Source organism: Arachis ipaensis, chromosome B10 (genome assembly GCF_059453495.1).
Source record: "Arachis ipaensis isolate K30076 ecotype BB chromosome B10, ASM5945349v1, whole genome shotgun sequence".
Taxonomy (NCBI): Eukaryota; Viridiplantae; Streptophyta; class Magnoliopsida; order Fabales; family Fabaceae; genus Arachis; species Arachis ipaensis.
This window is the reverse complement of record NC_142435.1, coordinates 145641647-145668679: the sequence shown is the minus strand read 5'-3', so window position 1 is coordinate 145668679 and position 27033 is coordinate 145641647. Positions and strand designations below refer to the sequence as shown.

At 32.7% G+C, this 27033-nt stretch overlaps 2 protein-coding genes across 3 annotated transcripts; both read right to left on the bottom strand.

Moving 5' to 3' along the window:
* Positions 1-12842: 12842 nt before the first annotated feature.
* Positions 12843-15528, bottom strand: CYB-1 (cytochrome B561-1). The gene is made up of 4 exons (XM_016323565.3): positions 15243-15528; positions 14778-14826; positions 13668-13867; positions 12843-13276 (listed from the first exon to the last, which is right to left on the bottom strand). The coding sequence occupies exons 1-4, from the start codon at positions 15387-15389 to the stop codon at positions 12974-12976; spliced, it is 699 nt and encodes a 232-aa protein (XP_016179051.1). The 5' UTR covers positions 15390-15528; the 3' UTR covers positions 12843-12973.
* A 1669-nt stretch (positions 15529-17197) lies between these two features.
* LOC107623510 (histone acetyltransferase HAC12-like) lies at positions 17198-26797 on the bottom strand. 2 transcript variants are annotated; one of them, XM_016325816.3, is made up of 15 exons: positions 26668-26797; positions 25227-25439; positions 25050-25146; positions 23202-24965; positions 22083-22367; positions 21715-21996; positions 21246-21374; positions 20905-21105; positions 20604-20746; positions 20160-20463; positions 19099-19238; positions 18643-18700; positions 18156-18545; positions 17810-18036; positions 17198-17698 (listed from the first exon to the last, which is right to left on the bottom strand). In XM_016325816.3, exons 2-15 carry the CDS (start codon positions 25421-25423, stop codon positions 17611-17613), a joined length of 4305 nt encoding a protein of 1434 aa, XP_016181302.1. In that variant the 5' UTR covers positions 25424-25439; positions 26668-26797; the 3' UTR covers positions 17198-17610. The 2 variants fall into 2 exon arrangements, with proteins under 2 accessions (XP_016181302.1, XP_020970724.1); XM_021115065.2 differs by having other exon boundaries at positions 26434-26669.
* Between the last annotated feature and the right edge of the window lie 236 nt (positions 26798-27033).

Sequence of the window (27033 nt, the reverse complement as noted above, 5' to 3'; positions counted from 1 at the left end):
AAATATTATCCAAAAAAAAATTTAAATAATGCAAAAAAATTATAACTGACACGATATTATTGGATATATTTGATCAAAGATGTAATTAACACAGGTAGCAATGTAAAGTGTCAAGAAAATAAATGTGGGACGGTTACTAATTTAAATTTATAAACAAAAAATATATTATAAAAATAACTGTTAATTGACATTAGGTTAGTTTATAAATAGAATTTTGGGCAAACATTGTAATTAATTCAATTTTTGAGAAACACTTAGAAATTCAAAAATACTCCCTGACATTAGAGAGTAAAATTGAAACTCTTAAGTAATTCTTTTAAAGTCTAAACTCAAATTTATACTCTACTTTTTATTTTTAATGAAAATTCTTTACTTTTATTTGTTGTTGTTGTTCTTCTTCTTCCTTTCTGCATTTTACTTTGTCTTCGTCACCTTACATATTTTCTTTTTATCTTTAATTTTATTTTTGAAACTACAATTGAGACCTTAAAACACCCACAAAATGAGTCGTTTTCAGCTTTTCGCTCCTTGAATTAAGATTGTGAAACAAAACTCGAAAGTTGTTAATTTATTTGTTGTTAACAAGAGAACAAAAAATCGAGTAAAACAAATTGGCACGCCGATGAAACATTGTCAATAAATTGTAGTTTTGTAAAAAAAAAAAAACAAACTTGCAGGAAAATTACGCAATGGCAAAATTGTTTGATACTGAAAAAAATAACGTCAATTAACATGTCAAATTTATTTGCATCATCTTCTTCTACTTTCAGTAATGAAAGAGGAAAAGAAGTTGAAAATATTTTTATACCCGTATCAAATAGGTTACTTTATTTTTCGGCAGAGGCATGATGGCGTTAACCATGTCCATCATGAAATAAGTGCATCTTATACAAAACACTATGGGGTGGTTGCTTAATAATTTGTCACCGGAGTTTGTTTCCCCCATAGCGACATAAGATTTGATTAATCCTCTTTACTCATTAGTTCAAAATCATGTTTGCCATAACCCATGTGTCAATATTACCATAGCAAAATTTTCAATTTTTTTTGTCACAGACTTCACTTGGTATATTGTCTACTCCTTTAAATGTGAGCACAATGAAAAATAATTACTCTTCTATTACACAAAATATAAGTCTATTTTTTTTTAATATGTCAAAAATATTACCGTCAAAAAGTCCTATGATTACTGTTGATACATTGGCAAAGTGTCATCAACAGATAAATAAAAATCACTATAATTTAGTTAATATATTATTGACTCATCATATGACAAAAATGGTTAATATATTATTGACTCATCATATTATACATAAATATAAATTATTATTGATTAAATATTCATCTAAAATAATATTTACTATTATGTAACATTACTGTTTTAATATTATGCATGATTTATATTAGATATGATTGGATTAATTTTAAATATTATATTCAAAATTCGATCCAATTCATGTGATTTAAACGAATTCCGATCCAATAAAAATATTTCCAATCTTGGCTGCTATTCGATTTTAATTGAATTGAATTGAATTAGGGCTGGCAATGGGTAGGGTAGGGTAGGGTTTGGACTCTACCCTAACCCTACCTGCGGGTTGAAAATTTTATTAAAACTCTACCCTACTCTACCCGTGGATTGAGAATCTCTCAACCCTAACCCTACCCGCACCCTAAAGTTCTAAACCCTACTCTACCCTACCCTATCCGCAGAAATATCAAATTTTTTTAAAGTAAATATAAAATTCAATCATTTCAAATTGTATACATATTAATAACATAAAAAATAAAAAATTAATGCTCTAAATTACTAAATTAACTAACTAATTTAATAGTTATTCACTTATTGTAAGTCATTACATAAGGGAGGTTGTAGGTTTAACTCTCACTTCCTAAATTGAATAGATGGTTTGAATTGAAATTGCATGTACACTCCTAATTAAAATTGGATGCCAAGTAATCCACTACTCATCTCAAAGCCTAACTTAACATGTAAGGTGTTCATAGTTTTGTCGCTTAGCTAGAATCCAATATGCATCCCTCCTGAAAAAAAAATAATTAATGATTGTTAGCTCCCATGAAAAGAACTTGACCTAGTGTATGTTAGGATCATGGTAACCTTGTTCGGTACATGCCAAACTCAATAAGTTGTGTCTTTTTCCAGGGCCAAATTTTGTTCACCGGCACACACACCTTACAGATATACAATTTATAGATTCAACCATTATTTTATATATATATATATATATATATATATATATATATATATATATATATTGAAGATCATTTATACTAATTTTTATTCAAATGGGATATTAATAAGTATGTAATAGAAAAATAATTTGCTTTTGTATATTTTAAACAAATATATTAATTTGATTATATAAAAAAATATAACAAGTGATTTTTGATTGATATGTAATTTTTTAAAAGTGATTTTCGAAAAATTGCATGAATAGACAAATAATATTTATTAGTGGAACATTTACTTAAATTGTCACGGATGTCATTTGATCTTAAACGTAATTATTGATATTTGAGAAAACATCATTCATGTCTAATTGACCAATTATGTCATATAGAATAAAGTGTTGAATGACAAATAAAAGATGAATATGAATTTAAATTAAATACGACAGACATGAAAATGCTAAAATGAATGAGCAGTTACATAATGTATGAATAAAATAAAAAAGAAAGATATACAATAGAGAGAGTTTGAGTAGTATTTATTGTTGAAAAGATAATAGAAAGTCGTCTTAAATAATTTAGATACGTAAAAAAAATCGATAAAATATCTAGTTACGAGGATAAAGGAGAAAGAAGATAAACATGAAGTGAAAATTAGAAAAAGATTCGATAAAATTGTACATGAGATAGTCAAAATTGTTCTAAAGAGATTTACATTATAACCAATTTTATTATAGACATAATAAAAGATAAGATTCAATGATATTATTTGATCCATCTAATCAATTTATCATACTTAGTGAGATAAGCTTTTGTTGTTGTTGTTTAATTTGTTTTCATAAGAATATATTATCTAGATATAAATTATATAAAAATGGTTGAAAATCTATGCGACCGACAAATAAATAGGTATAATTAATGTAGCTAGATCAAGACTTCATTTGTATCTTGGAATCTCATGATGAATTTATGATCTTGGAAGGCTTGAACGTCCCATATGTATCTAATTCACCATCCGATTCGTCATTGCAAGATCGAGTAGTATATGTTGTTGACAAACACTTTTCTGTGATATATATATATATATACATATATATATATATATATGATGAATGGAAATTGTAATCATCCAATAGAAGCAAAGATTTCAGTGTTAAATCTCTTTCAAGCTAAGCTGTGATGGTTTGTTGATAAAGAAAGTTTAACAGAAAAGAAAAGGAATAATACTTGAATTTAGAGAAACATTGTGAAATAAATATCTCAGCCAAGAACATGAATAACGACATAGGTTCTTTTCAACTCAAAGTGCTTAGAAGATTTGCTATGCATAACTAGGAGGCTTGTACTTTCTTTGTTTATGATTGAAATTTATAGCTGGAAAGGAAATCATACACCAATATGACACTACAATAAATCCATCCAATTACAATTTTTTTTTAAATTATGGATATCAATTGGAATAGAAAAGGAAAATTTAGGGTTGGATTTTTATTTTCAATATTTTTGTTTTTAATTTTTTTTAAAAGATATGAAAATAAAAAATAAGTATTTTCTCTTCTTTTTTTTTACTAAATTTTAAAAGAAAAAATATTAAAAAAAAAAAACACAAATCAACGGTACCCTTATTTTCCAAACTGATTTTTTTATTTGAGCAATTAGTTCGATAATAATTTATTTATTTTAGCTATAACGATTGATCATTAAAAATAATTGAACATATTTGTTCGGTAGGTCGGTTATCGGACGGTTCGGGTCAGGACTCGAAGTGATGGAAGGGGCTCGTCCGGTCACGCGGTCTTCCGGTCCGGGAGGCGCGAGGTCCCGAATACTTCGTGTGGAAAAAAAGGGGGTACCACCTGCAAAGACACTCCGACGCTTTTGTCAGAATATGTGCAGGCGGAGAGAGGATGATGTAGAAATGTGACGTACCTCGGGGGAAGAGTCAGTCTTCCCCTTATATACATGTCAGTAGTGGGCCCCTCTGGAGGACAGGCCCATATTCCCAAGGACGCTATCCCACAGCTGCGGATGAGCCGTACGGAACACGTGTCTGGGTCGATTGAAAGGCGTAGTCGGGCCGGGTGGAGCTCGAATCGGGTTGACCCGCGAGAGTCCTGGGCCGGACCATAACAATATTTAACTAAATTATTCAATATTTTATATCTAAGATAACTTACGAACGATAATCATATTTATTTTTTTGAAAAGTCACATAATTTTATATATAAGAAAAGAAGGAAGATATTTTTAATAAATATCCAACGTGTTTTAGAGATATATAGGTGGTCCTCAACCTTTCTTTTTCTTTTTTCTATTTTATTTTTCATGAAAAATTTAGTTGGTCAGCGACAATTAATCTACTAACATAACAACATATATAACTACTGTAGACTCAATGAATGTTTACTTGAATAGTTGCAAATTGTCTACTGAAAAAAATTCTCAAAACAACATTAATAGGACGAATTCGAGTTCATGTCCTTGTGAAACCAATTGTGGCACTCCATTATTTTGAAATGCCAATTTTGTCAACAAATTAAAAAGTATATTTTGAATGTAAAGGTTAGTTAAACACATGCATTGTTCTTCTATCGAGTTTATTACAGAGAAGAGATATAGTTACAATCGAACAACAAAATCTTAAGAAAGCAAGATAAGACGCATTTAAATTTAAATTTAAATCTATTAAATATAATATTTTAATAATCAAAACATTACATGTGGGCTTCCTTTTGTATATACACTTTATGTTCACATTATTAATAAACTATTTTATAGAAAAAAAAGAAGTAAATATCCTTATAAAAAATTAAAGGAAACTTAAATAGATTAAAATGTAACTATTCATCGTCAAGAAAAATAAATATGCAAATGTTATTAAATAACTAAAAGTAAATACAATAAAAGTACTTTTATAAATTACACATATATATTCCCTCTCCGCGATCCTCTCTATAATAAATATTTATTTTCTACTTTAAAAAAGTAATAATAATAAAATAAATCATTCTAACATAATTCAATACAATTAAATATAATCTAACGCAATTCATAATATATATTCATTATAAAAAATAATAATTTAAAATAAAATAACATAAAAATATTTTCTAACATAATAAAAACATAATTTTTGGGGAGCTGAGAAATAATGATAGACTTGAAAGACAGGAGAGAAAAGAGTAAAATAGAGGTCGAAGTAGGGGTGGTAATAGGTAGGATAGCGTAGGGTTTGGATCCAATTCTAACCTTATCTGCGTGTTGAGATTTTTATATAAACTCAATCCTACCATACCTGCGGGTTGAGAATATCCCAACTCTAATTCTATCCGCTCTTAACCTGCGGGTATTCGACCCTACCTGCGGGTTACAAAAAATATACAACATTATTATATAACTTGATGATAATTTAAAATAGAACTGATTTTTATGTAAAAAAAAATATTAAATAATTTTCTTTTAGTAGTTAAGGATCTTTTGCATTTAGTGAGAAGTCTTTGATTCAACATTCACTTAAAACATATTTTTATATAAGTATATAATATAAACATATATAGAGTGCAGGTTGGTCGGGTAGGGTTGAGACTCAACCCGCACCCTACCCAACCCACACGAGAACCCTACTCGCACCCTACCCTACCCGTTGTGGATCAGGTTGGCAACCCTATCCGATCGAGTGGAGTTGGATTGAATACCCGCAGGTAGGATACATATTGCCACTCCTATGCCGAAACTTAGTGAAAGTCTAAAAGAAATAAGAGATATTCAAATCGGAGGTAAGAATTAAGATATTAACCCTATATTTTAGTTGAGTTAAATTTTAAAGTGGTCCTTAAATTTGTAATTGAGTCTCGAATTTGTCTTTGAATTTAAAATTGTCCTAAATTTATCTTTGGTTATCTCTAAGATATTTTCCAACGACAAAGTAATGACATGATTAGACGAAGACCACGCTGAACTTATAAACGTCGTTGGTTCGTCTCCATTTATTCAGAAGGGCTCCATTTGATACCAAAATGGGAGTGTCCGAGTCCAGTCCATTGACATGCTGCTGGTGATTTATAATGGCGTCCATAACCACCTCTTAAAGTGAGAAGATCAATGTCACTGAATGATGATGAGTGTGTGGGGCCATGGCATATGCAAGTAGGACCCACAGATATAAAACTGATCATGTGCACAGCCAAGCTATACTCACTGCCCAGGAGACAGTTTGGTACTTTGAGCATAGAGGAGGGTCAAGTCTCTGTGACTTGTTTCCCTTTCACATGCTTCCCTTCTTATTTAATTCTATCTTTGTGTGACAAGTAGTGGGGAGCCTCGCTCTTTTCATTCAATGTCTATCACCTACTTTCTTCTCTTTCCTTTTTCAGTAAACATTATTGACTTTCTATATCTTACTCTATTCATATATACGTATAAACTAATAATAATAAGATTTACTCTCTCAATGTTAAAATTAGAATAGTTAATAAAAACGGAAGTTAATATTTAAAATAGTTCTTGAAATTTGACTCACAGATTGATTTGGACCTTAAATTTTTAAGAGAAATTCTTCACATACAAGCATTTTTTTATACAAGTCTTTACAAGTGCACCTTCTTCTTCTTGCGCACGTTCTTCTTCCTCTTCCTCTTCTTCTTCTTTTTTTCTTTCGTTTCTTGCCTTCTCTTTCTCCTTCTTCAACCATTACTACACGTTTTCACTGCACCTTCTTTTTCTTCTTGCTGCACGTTCTTCTTCCTCTTCCTCTTCTTCTTCTTTTCTTTCATTTCTTGCCTTCTCTTTCTCCTTCTTCAACCGTTACTGCACGTTTTCACTACACCTTCTTCTTCTTCTTCTTCTTGCTGCACGTTCTTCTTCCTCTCTTCTTTTCTTTCGTTTCTTGCCTTCTCTTTCTCCTTCTTTATTTACGTGCTTTTCTCTCTGTTTTCTTTCTTCGTTATTCTCGATTTCCATTGTTTTTTGACATCAAGCTCTGAAATCATTTTTGAAGAAGAAGAAGCAGCAGAAAATGAGGAGGAGAAAGAGAAAGAGTTCTGAATTATGCATAAGGTATACTTCAACGAATTTTGGGTGTAGTTTTTGTAATCCTTTGGGTGTATTTCTGTAATCCTTTGGGTCTATTTCTATAATCGTTTGGGTGAATTCCTGTAACCGTTTATGTGTATTTCTGTAATCCTTTGGGTGTATTTCTGTAATCATTTGAGTGTATTTCTGTAATCGTTTGGGTGTATTTATGAAGTTTCATTATCTTCAAATTTGGCAAGAAACTCGTTTTCATGGAGGAAGAAAAAGAAGAGTCGTTTATAATGCATGGTGAGTAGCGCGCTTTGGAAACAGGAAGTGGTCGAATAACGTGCGTTTATTTACTCTTGAATGTGGGAGTGTAATGCGTGTTTTTTGTTGGGCTTGTGCCAACTTGTAAGACTTGTAAGCCAAAAAGACTTGTATGTGTAGAGGCCTCAATTTTTAATTGACTCAATTTATACTTTAAAATTTTGAGCTGTGATTCAAATTGGCCCTTCTATCAATTTTCGTCACCAAAGAGATGACGTAATAATTTTAGTTGACACCTGGCATCTCCCTCACCACCAGCATTCACTCGAACCACCACTCTCATACCACCACGCACCATCCCTCTCTTTTTTTTTTCTTCCATTCACCCTCACCACCCTCTTTCTCACAACCCTTTCTTCCTTCATCATGAACCCACCACCGAGCCATTCTCCTCAATCGTCTCTATCCCTCTGCGCCGTCCAAGCACATCCCCCACACTCCAGTCTCTCTCACGTTTAGTCTCTCACAAATTGCTACTGCGCACCCTCAAATACCACCACACCATCAAAGCTAACTTTAGCGGCTCGACCCATCTCCGTTTATCACCAATGCACGCTCGTTACTGTGGTTGCACCTCTCGTTGGATCCTCTACATCATTATCCCTGGAAGAGGAACAATAAAGCAAATAAAAACCAAAAATTAGAAACTTTGAACAATTAAATCAAACCATCAATATCAATCAATAAAAATTAAAGTGAATAGAAGACAAAGTACTACTGTGTTGAATGATGAGGGCGGCGAGGAGGAGGGTTAAGAGAGCAGGGAGACGACGGCGCAATTACTGACAGAAAGCGAGACAGCAACACAATGAGTCCAGAGATGAATACAACGACATGACGAGTTCAAAGACGTAGATGGCAGTGTGAGAAATGAGCAACGATGAAGGAGGGTTAGACAGAAGTGCTGCGACGGGTTGGAGGGAGGGACTGTGACGTGTTAAGGAAGAAGACGGCGACGTTTGTTGGGAGAGAGGGAGTTACAGGTTGAGAGAGGGAGTTACGAGTTAAAAGAGAAAAAGATGAAGAGTTAAAAATGGAGGAGGTAGAGTCGTTATCCTGAAAGAGAAAGAAAGAGAGATATGTGGTGAGGTTTGGGTGCCATGTCATTTTTTCGATGACAGGAGTTTGATGGAAGGGCCAACCTGAGTTACGTCTTAAAAGGTTTCAGGGTACAAATTAGGTCAATTGAAAAATTGAAGGACTAAATTGAGTGGGAGATCAAATTTTAGGGTCATTTTGAGTATTAACTCTAAGAACTTAAGATTTGTCAATTTTTACATTGTTGGATATTGTAAATCATCGACATAGTTACAAATATTTTATATTTAAATATTTTTAATATACTAAAAAATAAAAGTAGTATCTATAAGATTAGTAACTAAGACAAATAATGTTATAAACTCATAATAAAAAATTTAAGATTAATTTGAGTTGACCTAGTAATTAATTTATTAATTCGTTTAAATAAATATCAGAGATTTAAATCTCACTTTATATATACAATAAAGTTCAAAAATATTATGAAAAAAAAAATAATAAAGAAAATAGATAGGCAAATATATATATGATGAGCACCAATCATAGCTCACCCTTACTATCACTTATGCTAATTTTTAATGCACATATATACAGGAAGATGCTACTTGTAATTGAGGTGAATAGTTTTTTTCCCTATCAATTATGCTATAAATAATGTGGAGCATAATGTGAGCAATTAAATGGTCCTATGAAAGAAGTTTGAAATGAAAGTTGTGACATATATATCCATTAAAAAAAGATGAACCTTTTTCTAAATCAGTTTTAGTATGCAATATATTTTAATTTTGATGACAGTGTAAATAATTTTACATAATTATTTAATTGGATTGATGCGTTTAAATAAATTTTAAAATAATAAATTTAAAAATTAATTACTTTTATTGATATAACAATACACTCTGTGTGTAAACTTTTTTTAATGTATGAAATGAAATTCTTTTAAATAATTTTCTTACACTAAAAAAAAAATCCCGCGATTCTGAGTTCGAAATAGCGTCGGTTCCAAAAAAATTCCCGTAATTTATTGCAGGACACCTAACTGCGTCATTTTACTAAACCGCCGTTATGCAACTTGCAGGGGTTAAAAATCCCCGCAAAACAAAAAAAAAAACTTCCGCAAATTAGCGCCTTTTTTGTAGTGTTATATTTAGGAAAAAATTGTAAGTGATGATCAAGGCTCTTATATTGTATGGAATAATCAATCAAACTATAGAGCATCAAAGGCACCATTCTAGTTACATATGTATGATCAAATTGTTTTCTATATTTAAATTCATGGACAAGGCCATTTACTTCAAATTAAATGAGTGGTTTCTGGTCCAGCTTTTGTGAAAGCTGAAGAAACACGAAAGAGAACATAAGGGCATGCATCAAAATCTATATATGGAAGTTTCTTCATCAAACTTATCATATGGACCCCCTAGCCTCATGATCACTCTCTCCTGCTGCAGCTGCAAACATTATAAAGATGTTAATTGATGATACTACTTTCAAGTGATTTGGCTCATGTGATGTTTCAAGTACATACGTGTGGGGAATACTTGTTTGGATGTTTTTATGTTGGTTTGTACACACTATTTCAATGCAAATGAAAGCCTAGACAATAATTACTATTCACATGAACAATTAATTTGCCATCTACACGTGATACAATACAAATGATATATTTATCGTCTAAACTATTTTATACACTTATTCAATTACGTCTGTTAGTTTAGATGATCATTCTCACACGTTAATTATTAAACATAGTTATTTTTACTCGTGTGATAATACATAATTGGATTTATACATGTAAATTAGATGTGCATGTTAAATTTGTTCAGTAAGACTTATTTTATATATATATATATATATATATATATATATATATATATATATATATATGTATTTTTTTTAGGTGGTCACACTAGTTGAAATGGAATTGATATGACCATTTACACTAAGATGTAATTGTGGAGTGTAATTTGGGTCATCTCTTAAAAAATTTCGTATTATAGTTTTTTTTTTTTACGGTTTTCTTCAATCTGATAAGTTAAGAACTAATTCATCGCGGATCAAAGTTTTATTTAAGAGTTTGTCGCTGGCCAATTAATCAATGGTTTTGAGAGTGACTTTTTTTGTTATGTGAACAATTGCTGATTTGAAAATCTAAAGAAAAATCAACCTAATTCAAGAAAGATTCTTAGATTCAAATATTTTCTATCATAGACACATTTTATCAAATAGGTAGAGTGTCATCTTCAATTATCACACACTTAACAATCAATCATACATTCCTTCATATAATTAGGTCACTCAATTCATATATTTACATTAGTGGACATAAATATATACAACATGCATGGGTTAGAAAGATAAAGAGAGAGAAAAAAAAAACAAAAAAACAAAAACAACCATAATGTATATTAACTTAAAGAACATGAATCTCAAAATAAATCCTTTGAATCCTTAAACTAGATAGGTCCAAAATTCTCAACCTTCCAAATCCATAATTAAAAAAAAGTGCTTCATAAAACATTAAAACATAAAGTGGCTAAGAAGCACGCCATACACATTACTTCTTCTTCCCGATTCGTTCCTTTTCCCTTGTAGCCACTCGTTATTTTATGATATATATGATAGAATAAAATTCTTTTTCAATTTTTGTTCTTTTTTAATTTAGACAATCACATCTTAATAATTGAAAAATAATAATTCGCCTCTTATCTATTCTTTCTTTTCTCTTATCTATTTTTTCTTTTCATTAAACGCATGAGTTTTTCTACGAGAATTTTCAATAAGGGATGACAAAAAATACTTACATGTGAGGTAACTTGTATGACCTATCAATCCTACGGAAATGATAATATTTGATTAGGACTATCTAGATCTTATATAATCAAATAATTATCATCCCTCTATAATGTTGTTTTGATGATTGTATAGACGATAAATATTTCCAATGAAATAATTATCATCTATGTAGTACCGGTGAATATCAGATCATACAAGCTAACGTTACACGTAAATATTTTCGATCACTTTTTTAATGGAGATCTCGTAAAAGAACTCATGTATCTATCGAAAAGAAAGGATAAGAATGGATCGTTATTTTTCAATGGCTAAAGTACGGGTTGGCTAAATTAAAAAAAGACAAGGGCCGAAAAAAGGTATATGATATACTGAAAATAAGGATCCATCTATCTTTATTTAAAATGGTTAGTGGTTTAAATATCTTAAATATAAATGGACAGTATAGTTTTTACAGTCAAAAGAACGACAAACCTAGAAATGAGAATCTAAGGGACGCACATTCATACAGTTAAATTTAAAAATTGACTTAGTTTCAATGTTAATCCACTCTAAACTTAAAATATTTTCCTAATTACTAAGATGTCACCAAAGAAAATTAGAAAGATATAAGAACATAATTGTACTTCAAAATTTTGAAGATATTAATTGTATATATGTCATACTTCATGCAATAGTCGGGAAGAGCGAAATTGTTAGGTGCTCTAGCAAATTATAGTTTTGCTCATTTTTCTGTCATTAATTGAAACATGAGGAATGCTAGGAGCCAGCAATTTTGGTATTTTGTAACCATCAATTGGCCATCAATAGTGTTTTTAATGGTGTGAGATTACATCTGGTAAAAAATCACTCACTTTTGTTTTAATGGTTAAGTATTGGCCAGAAAACACAAAAGTTGCTGGCCCCTAGACTTTTTCTTGAAACATTACGATACTAAACCCACATATTCATTAAATATCTTTTAAAAAATCTTAAAGAAAGAAAAATGTAATCTATTTAAAAAAAAATGATCCGATGAAAATGTGATCCGAAAGTGGATACATATCTATTTAGTATTTACTTTCAAATTATTTACTTATTCTCATCTTATGATAATTCACTTTGAGCAATGATAGGGATTAGAGAATCTTAATTCATCTTTTTCCTTATTGTCTTAATACTTAAATAAATAAAATTTAAATATATGCTATTTTTTGAAGAACCAAAAGGAAAATAGAAATTTTTTATTTAAAAATTATAAAAATAAATAAAAAGATGAATTAAGACTTTATAACTTTAATCATAAGAAATCAATATTTTTACTTCCATTTTAATAATATCAAATTCATTCTTGTTTTCTTTCATCATATTTTTACATGAACATGTTAAAAATAAAAACATGCTATCAAGAGTAACAATATCAAACTTTAGGTCTGATTTGGGTGATTCCTATGCACGAAGCATCCAGACACTCATTTGTCCAAGGTAAATAGCTATGTAAATTGAACAGAAAATAAAGCCTGTATACATGTTTAAAGAGTTTGTTCATACATCCATGTAATGTTGTATTAGACAGAATACACAAGTTCATGTTTCTTTTTTTTTTTTTTTCAATCATATACACTCAGTATAGTTATTCATTTCCTCTTGTGGTTTCTGATTTACCACCAGATGGAGCAACGATTCCAAGAATAACAAAGCCGCCTAAAATGACAATCAAGATGCCTAAAGTATTGACCAGCAGGGCTTCGCTGGAATAGCGCGATATAACATTGTTCGTCTGAAGGAATGTCGCCTTTTCCAAAATACCAGTAGCAGCAGTAGCTATAGCCAAACCATAGATATAGATCCCAAAGAACACATGCCATGGCAAAAGCGCAGCTCTGCTATTCCTTGAACCTCCCGGATACCAAAATGTCACAAATCCGGCAGCCCACTGATAAACAAATATAGCAAGAAGTCAAATATCTGAATCTGTGTCTGAAGTAGAACAAAATATCTGGGTCTTGTGAGAAGTTAAAATTGAAGAAATAGCCTCGTCTCTAACAGGGATAAAAAAGACAATTAAACTTGAGAGTTCACCTAAACCCCTGGAGCCGAGTTTAGGTAAACTTGAATCATAAAGCTTAATTCATAAACACGTAAAATTATGCTGGTAAAGTCATACACTTGATTTTGAGAACCTAAACTTGTAATCTTGTAAGATTTTTGAGTTAACTGAGTTTGAGAATAGCCGGTGAGTACATTATCCTCACAAAATCCCACCGAGAGTCTCGTGCATTGGATTCTCCTAATTGATCTAGTTATATAACAAGTAATAAAGATACCTGGATGGAGAATAGGAAAAGGCATGCAAGGCCCAACCAGGAATGCAGGCTGTAGAAATTGTCAATGCCCTTGTCAATGTGAAACTTCCAAGCAGCCCAGACACCAATTAAACTCAAAATTAGAGACAGAAACTGCAATGTGAGATGCACTGTTTTTCTGAAGCTTTTTGTTCCAGATAATGTCTTGTATGCAAGCATCCCTGCAAAATGCAATAATAAACATAAAATAAAATAAAAAGTTCAAATTAGGAACAAACATATAGAACTCACAATTCACCACAATCAAATGAATAAGGAAATGCTTGGAATTTAAACCAACAAGTTCATTCGACATGGTTATTGCCCATTGTGAGGCCTCTGAAACATTTGTTCTAGTCTTGCCTCTGCCATTTCCATGAAACAGAATATTCTATGAAACAAAGTGCAGTTCTCAGGTCTACAAGCATATGACAGGGGATGACTCATAAGATATGAAGAATGTTTAATCCAAGTTGTAAATGTCAAATTACTATGACAATGATTAAAATCAATCCGTATTGATATTTTTCATTCATTTTTTATAAGTTAAAAACTAGGCACTGAAGTAGTATTTCTTAAAGGACAGGATTCATAAATGAATACAAAACATGTAAAGTGTTAATTGAGCATCATGTTTGTTCCAGAGCAATTTCGTACAAACATGACACTTGATTGTTAAAATGAGAAAGGCTAAAAGAACCAAAAGTTCATCATCTTCAAATGTCAAAACCAAGGGCAACTGACATCAAACAATGAAAATATCATGGATCAACGATTATGACCACTAAGTCAAATGCCAAATGGGTATTGAACAATGCTCGTGAATCAATAATTCTTAAATATTAGCACCAAACGTCAAAGGCGAACGTGATCATTTATTGCATTAAACAAATAAAGGAAACAAGCAATTAGATTACTCGAACCAGGTAATCTAAACCCGCAAATTTCATTTATCTTTCCATTAATTGAGATTACTGCAAATAATTATCGTGATATGATCCTACAAAGTTTTGAAAAGACGTTAATATGCACATACTAAACAATTAAGCATATATGTCCTATCTCAGAGAATAGAAAAGAAAATCCAGTTACCTTCACCATTGATCAGAACAAGCCCAATCACCATCAACACTGGATGGACCTGCAGAACACAAAAGAAAAGCGAGTTTAATAAAAGTATAAAACCATACATAATAGCAATTCTCACATAATGTTGAAAATGCATAACAAGCTTACATCAAAGAAAATGGAGCTAAATTAATAATAAGTAATAAAATGGTCCAAATACGAAAGATAAATGCATAATCACATAGCAAAGTTTTCCATGACAGTCAAAATTAAGGCTACATTACCCTTCTCATTCACCTTCCCGATTCCTGAAATTTTCAGCAACTCTTTCAAAAACAGCAAATAAGACTAGGAAGATATTTTCACCAAACAGCAAAGAAAACAAGGAAATATAGATATTAATGAGAAAAAGTCAATATATTGGAAGATTCTGGAATCTAGAATCGAACACACACACAGAGAGAGAGAGAGAGAGAGAGAGAGAGTTACATTGAAGATGAGATCTTTGTTGTCAGAGATGAGAGCGAGGCCTCCTCTGAAATGAAGCGTCCAAATGAGAAGAAGAACGGTGACGGCGACGCCAAACGCTCTCACAGTCGTGAAGATCGGGAACCTCACCACCGGTGGAGCCGCCATTTCTTGAGAGAGAGAGAGAGAGAGAGAGAGAGAGAGAGAGGGTTTTGGAAAATTGTCGTCTGGTTTTTGAGGTTTGAAGAAAGAAGAAAGAAGAAAGAAGAAAGGAGGGAGTGTTGAATCTTGATCAAGCAAAGCAACGCATATACATGTTATTTTATTTTTACAAAATGTTAATTAAATTTAGTTGGAGCCTGATGCAATTATTTTTAGGATAGTTAGATAACTTGATAAATTTAAATAATTATTTAAAAAATACACGTAAAAGAGAGGCAAATTTTGTTTTCTAATTTTTTGAAAAGAAGACTTTGTGGCCATTCACATGTGTATATTTAATGTCGTATTGACTTGTATTGTTTTTTTTTTTTTTACCAAAGATAGGAGATTTAAATCCGTAATTTTTTTTACCAAAGATATGAACGAGTATGGAGAGACTATGTCATTTGAGCTATTACTCATTGGCAAAAATTGGAAAGATATGTGACTCGAACCCGCACCCACGACCTCTTAATTGAGTATGGGAGTCTATGCCATTTGAGCTATAACTCATTGGCTCGTTGGCTATTGACTCGTATTGTTTATTATTGTATATAATATGCATAAAAATTTAAAAGTTTAATTAACTTGTATTTTGATGATACATATTAAAGTTACTATTCATATAAATTTTTATATTTTTATTTTAATAAATACATAATAAATATATTTAAAATTTAAATTTATAATTTCTTAATATATAATCTTAATATGTTATTAAGATACATCAAATCCTCAATTAAATTTTATTCATAACTCTTCAATAGGATGTCAACGGAGTAGGGTGGGAATCTCTCCATTCCTGAGATTTGCTCTCCATCTCCGTCTCCAGTTTCCGTGGTGAGAAAATATTGCTCTCCATCTCCATTTTTCACATAGTCTCATTCCCTATAGAGACCCCATTCCTTATCTATTTGATAATTCTAACTAATTATTAATTTCAATATGAATAGAGTTGCAAGTATCCATCCTATACAAAAACAGCAAGATTTTATAAAAAAAAACTTGAACGACAAAACGGTGACTTCTTTCAAAATGACGCAGTGGAGGACGCAACGGCGAGTCAGAGGACAGAGCAGTGGACGAGGTGGAAAATGCGGGAACAGAGAGGAGAATGGACACGACGGCAGTGAGAGTGATGGCACGGTGGGGTGTGACGACGCGGCGAGAAAAGAGAGTAGTGAGGGGGTGGCTGCAGAGAGGATTAGGATAATTCAACTATTAAAGGCAATTCAATAAATTTATAAATTTTGGGAATTAACGGGATAATTCAACTATTAAAGGCAATTCAATAAATTTATAAATTTTGGGGATTAACGGGGGACAGAGGATCCCTGCAAAAAAAATTTTCTACAGTCAAGAAGTTTTGCTATCCCTACTCTTCAATGATTAAAAAAAAAATTTTGTGATTCTATGCATAGATTATACGTCTTCCCATAGCAGATGTGCTTTGCGTTCCAATCCAAAAAAATGTATATTATTCTATACTCGCATTGGATTCTCACTATTATTTTAAATTGAAATTGTTTTATTTTTATTTTGTTATAAATGCATAATTGCATACCTCCTCGGCTCCTCATTCCTTAATGATAATCCCTTCATCCCATTGCAACAAGCAAAGTATATTATTTTATAAAGAAACGGAAACTGAAGAAACCAAAACAGAAATAAATGAGATTGTAACAACGGCAAAAGGATCAGACGAAGTAAACCCAAAATGTGAATGCAAAACCGAAATATGAATGAACAGTCAAGATAAGAGTGGTAAAAAAGCCTAAATTAAACCTTCAACAATTGTATTAATATAAGGAAAGAATAGGATTTATTTACATCATAGAAATAAGGTTGTAAAATCCCTAAGAGTGAGCTAGTAATAAGGGGACTCGGGTGGTTTTCATGAGGTAATGAATTAAAACCCTCATAACCACAAATATTTACAGAAGAATTATGATGTAACCAGCTCTAGCTTATCTTAACCTCTTATTCCATTCTTTTTTCTATAGAAGCTCTTGGACAAAATTTTCTTCACTTCCTCAAAGCCTATGTATTAACTTTACAAATTAACTAGAAATCTGAAAGACTATGTATTAACTTTACAAATTAACTAGAAATCTGAAAGACTGTACACTTTCTTGCTGTTGATGACATTCCTGTTAAATTTAATAGAAGGCACAAAAAGCTTATATCATCATTGACCTCTGATGCTTTCCACAACTGCAGCTCTCCGCCGAGATTCAAATTGCATAGCTATCCATTCTGCATGCCTCTTCAGATCCCTGCAAGATTGAGATGAACATCATGAAGTAAATATTTAATGCAATAAAGTATGGAAGCTAGATTCTAGGTTGTGAAGGGGAAAAAAAGGGAAAAAAAATAGTGTAACACACATGCAACGCGGGACGTGACATGGCGAATCTCTACAATTCCTCGAGTGCATAGTTAACGCCAGCCATGCCTTCTTACAGATTTGGCAGCCCCCAGCAACTCGAACAGTGCACTTACTGGCATGATAGAACAACATTTTGATTTGAAGACAGTTTGGGTAAGAGCAGGGTTGAGTTTTACTCGAGCGACATCGAGAAGCATGCTGTAAAATTTTCATCAGTTTCTGAATCTGCTTGAACAATTACATGACTAAGTCAGCAAGTGTGCAGATTAAGAATATATAACTGAAGAAAATCACTAGTAGTAATAAATAACTGTGTAGGTGTGAGCAATGAGATAGTTTCATACCATTACTGAGTTCTCCATCAATTCTAGATTCCCTGACCGAGAAAGTGTTGTTGAAGAGGTTCGACTCAACTTATGCGGATGGCAATTAGCACCTCTCTCTTTATAGCATGCTGCGCAGGCAGTGAATTCTGGGCAAATATCACATTTCCAGCTGTGTTGGAATACATTGTGTTTAGAGCAAATGCTACATGTTTCGGCAACAGATGGAAGGGTAGGAGCCCTTAGATGGTAGAGGATCATCATGGAGGAATACTTGGCACGGCGGAGTGTGTCAAACTGAAGCTGATTCTTCTGGCAGAAGATCAGAAAGTTAGGCCTATTCTCAAATAACTCATTATCAAGGATGGTGTCGTTCTCCTTGGTATCCAAAGTGGCATCATCCATGAGAACCTGAAATGAGAAAAAATAGAATATTTTTAGTTTTTTGCATTAAATCAATAAAAACAACAAAAATCGTATGAACTTCGCTTCATGTTTAGGCAGTCACCTGACATAATGTATGCTTCTCCCCACTAACTGAAGTGTGCGAGTCAGCGGTGTGGCATCTGAAACATTGATACATGTTAAATGAGGATCGGTCCTTTTATGTCTTATCCATACAATCAAAGCTTACTTTTTCATTCTAAATTCTGCATATAAATAGGATATTATCTATTTACATGAGAGTGTTTATTCTGCTAATAGGAGTGGCTGGGTAAAGACAAATCAAGGAGTGCAATATATATATAATTTACATAAATGAACGATTTCTTCCAGTATCTGTTTGGAAAAGTTAGAAGTGAATTTATCCAACGAAGATGAAAAATGACTAGACCCACTGGTCTTCAACCCTCATTTAAGTATAGGAAAAAGAAGGAAAGCAAAAAATAGAGAAAAAAAAAAGAAAGAAAATAGAAGGGAAATTTATTTTCTAAAAAATGAGATGTTTTTAGGTTAACATTACCTTTCACACTCTTGGAAATTCTTGCATTCAGTGCAAAACCATCGCCTTCCAGATACCATCACTTCGTGACAGTGCATGCATTCATACTGCAAGTGAACTAGTATGAAGTCTTCCTTGAAAGATAACATAGTTTGGCCCAACTAATGAGAGAGGAAAATAAAGGAAGATCAGATTACACTTTCAAAATATAAAGTATCAGTTTATATAACTTTACTCATAGAGAAGAACAATACAACATTCAATTAAGCTTATGCATGAAAGGATATATCCTTGTGTGAATGCAGAACACTACAGTAAAGGAATAGACAGTTAAGAATCCACAGCTCTAGAGAATTGTCAGGGAATCAGTAGTGAAGGTTGTATTGCAGATGATATATCCATAGAAGTTGTAGACTGATAATGTCATGGGTTATTCAGTTTGCTGCATTGCATTACTACCTATCTTTGTTCTAATGAACTAAGAAAACAAATATAAACTGATATGAATCGAACGCTCTTGTGAACAGGTTTTGCACTTGACTATGGAATAGGTAACTGTTGACCCAACACAAAAAGAAACACGGATATATGGTTTATGTTGCTAACAAGGCAATTTTTATTTTGATAAAGTGAAGCTTCTTGTAATTATAAAAAAGTAGGGTCTGTTTGGTTTGAAAACATTTTCTATTTTCAGGATTTTATGTATAAAAGAAGCGAAGACAATAAAATTATATTTTTTGTTTTCATTTCCTATTTTTGCTTTCTCCTTCACAAAATCCTAAAAACAGAAGACATTAAAAACAAGAACAGAAAATGAAAACACAAACAAATCAGATCCTTATCCTCTCTTCTGCTACTAAAACCCTAAATCTGCCATCAGAAAGATACGAAAATTGGGAGTAGAATGGAATAAAAAAGGATTACATAAGATACAACATATAGAGGAATGATTATGATAATTCAAAAATGAAGAGTCATTCAGCATCTCATTTGGTAACCACTTCAAAGTCCCAGAAGGCCAGAAATAATGAGATGGAGCCATCTAAGAATATCAACTATGAAGAGTGAACGCTACTGCATACCTTTATCATCACTAGAATGTCCTTGGCACTCCCCTTTGAAGGATTTACATATCCCATGGTCTTCAAAGTTCTTTTTGTTACTTGTTCCTTCAAGGTCTTCTCATAATCTCCTCCACTCTCTTGCTCAATTTTCCTAGCAAGATCCATAGCATTACCAGACCAGAAGTCTCCATCGAAGTATGGCAACCGAGCAGCAGTCACCTTGGAGTCAAATTTTCCAGAAGGTACAAAGAAATGTTCGTATACGTTAGTTACACCAACGACGATATTTTCTTCAGCAGCCTTTCTTAGCATTGAATGATACCTGAAAAAATAATACAAAAGATAACACCCATAGATTATATACAGTGATATACTCTCTATAGTCTATAACATGAAAGTATACAAAGAATAACATGAGAATTCAAAATACATAAACACATAAGGGGGAAAAGAAAGACAGACCAGCGCCGCAGTTTATCATTCTTTGGAGTCTTTTGAGTATCAGGATGGCAATACAATACATAATCTTCCCCCTTCAAAGGAGGACAGGCCCATATATAGCAAGTTGTGAAGCCTCGTTTCTTGCAATAGTCAAGATATCCAATCTGTTTGATGATAGAAAAAGTGAAAAGGAAAATAATAAATAGAATGAATGGATAGGTAGGTGTGACTGATGTAATAACTTGGTAAATGAAACCAAGGTGAAATGTAGTTTAAATAAATAATAATAAAGAAAGAATATTTTATTCTATAAGCAACCTACCAATATTTCATGGTAAACAAAGGTACGAAGAGCTTCTCCAGTCACAGTCTCTCTTTCAGGCCTAAAATACTTAACAGAATCCAGATATGAAATATATACTGAACGCTGATTAGGATAGCCACAATCCGAGCCAAACTCCTGGACATACATTCCAAAGAGGCATACATCTACTCCTTCAATCTTCTGAAATAAAAGAATAACCTGATACAGAAGTAACTGCTATCATTTCTTCAGAACAATATGGACGAAATGGTGGTGAATTGGTGATATCAAGATAGTTTTAGTCTTGAAGAAGTAATTGGAAGTAAATACATGACCAATTAGCTAACATCTAAACTTACTTGCAGTCTATAGGGGAACTCGACAGGATAATTCTCCTCTGGGAAAATGTCCAGAAACTGCTTATTCACTCTCAATTGTTTGTCAACAGATAATACGACTCGAACAGAAAGATCTTCTACTGCAAGAACCTGGTAATTTGGAGTGATACATGGAAAAAGTCAGAAAATGCAGCCTTTTAGAATAAATACCCAAACATCTTTTCTCAAAAGAATAAGGATAATGAAAAAGCAACTGATATAGATCAAGAATAATATTATGAGAAGAATATGATGCTACATCTGAAAATATCTACATTGCAGCCTATTGATTGACACAGCTATTTTAACAGACTCTACGTAATTAGTATCAGAACTAGTACGCTACAATTTCCAATTTAATTGATTGGCTGCATAAGAACAACATGTTTAGCTGAAACATAGCAACACCACACAGGTATTCAACTACTGTAATTGCATAGTATTGTCTTACCTCATCAAGAGCTGTAATCCCTTTTTCTTTTGCCCAGTGTTCTCTCTCTTGCATGAGACGCTTGAGAAGTCTTTTCTCTATGTGGTCACTAAGCATAGTGCTTGGCAAATCCTTAGCGCCAAAAAATGCAGACTCCGGTAAGGGTACATGGGTTCCATTTTCAATATCCTTTATGCGGCATCTGGGACATATATACTCAGCACTGGAGTCCAAATCACTCTTATTGTTATAAAGTGCACACACTTGATGCTGCCATCCTTTGCATTTATCACATTGGACCCACTAAAAGAGAAGGGAAAAAATTATACAAGTGAGTTTCAATCGTCTATAAACATAGAAGAATTAGTGTACATGAAGACGAAACTTACTGATTCTTCCAGTACTTCATCATTTCTCTTCTTATCAAGAAGTTCCTTGGAAACAGATATCCCATTGTAAGTGATGGATCCACCTCGAGAAATATTATGGCATGCAGTGCAGAAGCAATGTTGCGAAACAACTTCGTCTGTTTTTCTGTAGTAATAGTATTTATTTCGCTTGATGCGAAGGCCACAACATAAGCAATAAATTGGCACTGATGAAAAGAAAAGCTTTTGCATTTCACATAATTGGCATGTATTAGCAGCAATTCTGCTTTCTTCCTCAGTTGAACCCTGTTAAAAAAGCAGCATCAGCTTGTTTATGGTTTATAAAGTTCAAAAGAAATCTAAAAGGTACAAGTATAACACATCACGTGCTTCCCAAGTTGATACTTGAAGATTTTTAAATTCAATTGAATCATGAAAAATGAAATCAACAACTTTATTAACGATCAAACCACTTAGTTAAGGAGGCCTCCATAACATATTAACGATCAAGTATGAACCACCAACTTTTCCAAAACCTTGTGTTTTTATTTCCTAAAGAATAGACTTTCTTATAGCTGAAGAAATCCTTAGAAAAGAAGATGTGGCCTCTACTGAGCTCAGTAATTTCAGTTTATTATTGACACAAGACAAACTAAATCTCCCTAGATATGGGGCAGTTCCAACCAATAAGAAATCGTTATAAGGAATTATCATCAAATTATTAAAACAAGAATTTAACCTTAAGGATTAATTTGAAGAAATTAAATCACCTAAAAAAGGAAAACTTTAATGTCACAGTTATCTGATAGTAAATTTATGGATGTAAGTTTCAAGAAATTTAACCAAATACGTGTATAATCCCAATAAAGCTGATCAAGCAGATCATGCATAGAACAAATGCATGGTAAGGTTCACGTTAAAAAAGAAAAAAAAAAGAGGAAGATAAACAAATATAAGCATAAAATGAACAGAAAAACTGAATAAATTTTATCATCACACAAGAATGATTTCAAACTGATTGATAAAGATGAACAGATTTTTATCAGCATTAATTTGCAAAATAATTTTTGTGTAGTTTCAGCAGGGAAGAATTGGACAACAATTCAACTAACACCAAACACTTGAAGATGGAGAACTTACATGACCAAATTGCATTCTGAGACTCATAATGTGCTGCTTTATCTGATCGCTACTGAAAAACTCAGTTAAGGAGACACTATTTGAAGACCTTATTTCCTTTTGTTGATGGGCTTTCAGCTCAATGACTTTCTTAGAATTTTTTGCACCCTGGTTGAACTCAATTCCGGCTTGTACCTCCTCTATATCTTCAACAACACTTTCTTTTAGGTTATTTCTGGCTGCCACATCATGATCTATTGGTTTCTTTAAAGTGTGCCCATCTCTATCATCAGCCACACTGTTCTTTATCTCAGTAACAAGATTTTCATTTATGTTACTTCTGGTTGTAACAGCAGCATCATTTGGTTTAAACCCGTCTGGTATGTGATCAGCTTCTAACCCTTCAGAGGGAATATTTTCCCTATTGAAACTGTGCCCGATTATGTCATCAGTTGAAATGTTCTTTGTCTCATTAATGACATTTTCCTTTAAATTACTGCATGCTGTAACATCACGATCTTTTGCTTTTGACTCCTTTGAGATGTGATCACCTTCTAAGCCTTCGGAGGAAATATTGTTACTCTTGAAAGTATGTCCAGAGGTGCCATCAATTGTACTGATCTTTATCTCGTTAATTACAGAATCAAGATTCGGATTTGTATACTGTTCCATACTGCATGATGTAACTTCAGAATGGATAGAAGAGGGGGGAGACTCTGGTTGTTGCTGCAACTGTGGAAATCCTACAGGCTTAAAAAAAGGTTCACCCATCTTTTGAGTCAATGGATCAGAAACTATATTGGCAGGATCCGCTTTTAGTCTCTTGGTAGGTGGTGGCACGACCTCAGAGATACCAGATGGAGCATCGATATCTGTTTCAACAGAATCCAAAATCATGCAATTTGTATGTTCCGAGTGAGACTCAGGAATTCCACTGACACATAGTAATCTCCATTGGGAACATATTTGACATTGATCACTCTGACAGTATTTCAAATGAAAAGACAGCTTGATAGACTGGTCACAGATACACATCCCATTGCTACAAACCCTTAAATGTAGATAATTAGTAAACGGAATTGGCCTATCTCCTGAGACATTGTTTAAGTTCTTGTACTGAAAATATTCAAGCATGATCCTCTGTTCAACTGAAGCTTTCAAATTACTGTCTGAATTTACAGTGGATCCATCCAAACAGAAATGACCAGCCGCGCTTGTTGAAGCGAACTGATCAACCCCAGTAAGAAGTGTTGTAGGAATCTGAGGCTCTGTTTTATTTCCTAACATCGGATAGCAATGCTGGTCTTGATCAACAAAACATGAACTTGTCTGAGCGATAGAAGCATTACTACAAAGCTCATACGGCTGCATAAAATGTTCCGAATTCTGATGAAAATCCAACTTCTGGTGGTGATACTCCCTTAGGCTTAAATGCTCACAGCTAGACCTCATGCCAGGGAAAGGATTGGGGACTTCTGGTGTTTCTCTTGAGACATGCGGATTGGAGAACAAATTTAAAGATTCAGTAAGAGGGGACTTTCCCATGGTTGTTAGAAAAATCGTAGGTTCACTTTTCTGGATAGTCCCCAAACAGTCTCTATTATCAATGCATACTGGCTCATGAACAATATTAGGACTAGCTAAATTTTGGAAAGTAGGTTCGGCTAGACAAACATTAGACATGGCATGCAGTGAAGTGGGATTGATAGTGCTATTGCAATCTTTCAACCTCTGAATCTCAGTTTGCATTCGCTGTCCTAATGTCTCCTGGTTCATATACTCCTCCTGCCAGAACACAAGTAAAAAAGGTCAATAAATATCTGTGATGCATATGGGTTTGACCAAAAATGAGAAACTCAAGGACCAAACCTCTGAAGTAGCATATTGAAATAACCAGTATTCCATAATATCTGCCATCTGTAATGCATACTCATCATGAAATCCTTCCGAGCAGAACAATGTCTTGCTGAATTTCAAATTCCGTTAGTCTCAATACATGGAATAAGCAAAATAAGTTGAGGTTAACTTAAAATTTATATCACTTACATTCTACTTGCAATAAAATTACGGCAGTGGTGAATTCTGGGATGCTCCTTCCAATCTGTCGAGATACCTACTTGATTCCTTACATACTGCTGGCTCAAATGAAAACCCCCATCCTGAGGCAGGATTGGTGCAAATGATGGCGAATGTCTTGGCATTTGTCTGCAGGTGTTCCCAAGATTAAAACCGCTTGGGTTCATCTTGCTACACCATCCACTAAAAAAAAAATTAACAAATATTAGTTTTAAGAAATCCCATGAATTTTTGCCATATCATATCAGAATAACAGAGTAGACAACAAACAGGATTATCAGAAACTTAAACAACCTTTTAATTGATAAGAATAATGACAAAAAAATAGTTATCATAATATGGAATTAAATTACATTACAACCAATAGATTCAATTCAGCTGCAGCAAATAATAACATCTAACATTGATTTAAATGTCCTCATTCTACTATCAAGTGTTCATAACAGAAATTTGAATGCTTGCTAACTAGGAAGATATTGAAAACTTATCATTAGCATTTAGAGAAGACGATTCTCTTTCGTTCCGGTGGGCACTATCTCCTTGAGTTTACTTTTGATTCACTCTTAGACAAGTTCAACAGCATTTATTTTATCACATGATGTTTTCTTTAATAATGAGAAGTTGAACCAAAAACTTTCTCCGATAGAACAATACATTATTTATATATTTGTGTAAACTTTTTATATTGACAGTAGATCAAAATTAACTCCATACTTCGAATTGATGTATATGTTAAGTAAAAGCTCTAGTAAAACAAGGGTTGACCCACTAATATTACATCACTATTGTTAAAACATTCTTTTGTCTTAGAAGGTCCACTGATAAAACACCACATGAGCTTCATTGCTTCAAACCCAGCAGTCCCAGCTATAATTAAATAGAGTAATCTATGCCTCAATAAATTTCTTTTCTTTCTTTTTTATATCTTATGTTTTTTAGAAAAAGAACAGACCCTAATGGAAGCATGCAAATTGGTAGCAAAGTAAATTCACTAATTTAACGAATTCATCTACCCTAATACCTCGCATTTACGAACATAAGAACAGAAACACAATCAAGAATCGATTAATCAATGTCCAAGAATTGAAGAATTCTTCTACTTAATGTTCAAGAATCGAATAACAAATATATGAAACTAAATTGAAACGAGACGTCGGCAGAGATTCAATCTTTTTACCATCTTTCCCAGCCAAGAACACCGTCAATTAATTAATTAACGGCGAAGCCAATATAAATTGCCAGCATTGAAATTTATCGAGCTCAGAATTAGGGTTTTACGATTAAACAATTAATTAAGTCCAGAATCGCCGAGCTACGTTGAAAAAAATAATAAAGAAAGAAAACCCAGTAACAGTAAGAGAGAGAGAGAAAGAGAAAGAAAGAGAAAGGAAAAGGAAAAGCGTCATCGAACCTGTGAAACGAGGTCGTTTTGCGTCTTTTTCTTTGTCAATGTCTCGAATTACGCAACACAACGTAAAGATTAAAGAACAACAACAACAAAGGTGGTGGTGACCAACGTGTTTTTCTTTTTCACTCACTCTAAATTTATATGAGGCTAGAGGGTTTATTTTGTAGGTGGAAACTCAGATGTAGACAATTTTACGTGAAGTTAATAATTGAAGATTATTAAATAATTTGATTGATTTGACTAAATTTTTATTAATAACTCTTAATTATTAATTTTACATGAAGTCAACTTACCTGTTTTCACTTTATTTTTATTTTTTTAATTTTAAGTAATCCTCAGAAAAGATAATTTTATAAATTTAAATATAAA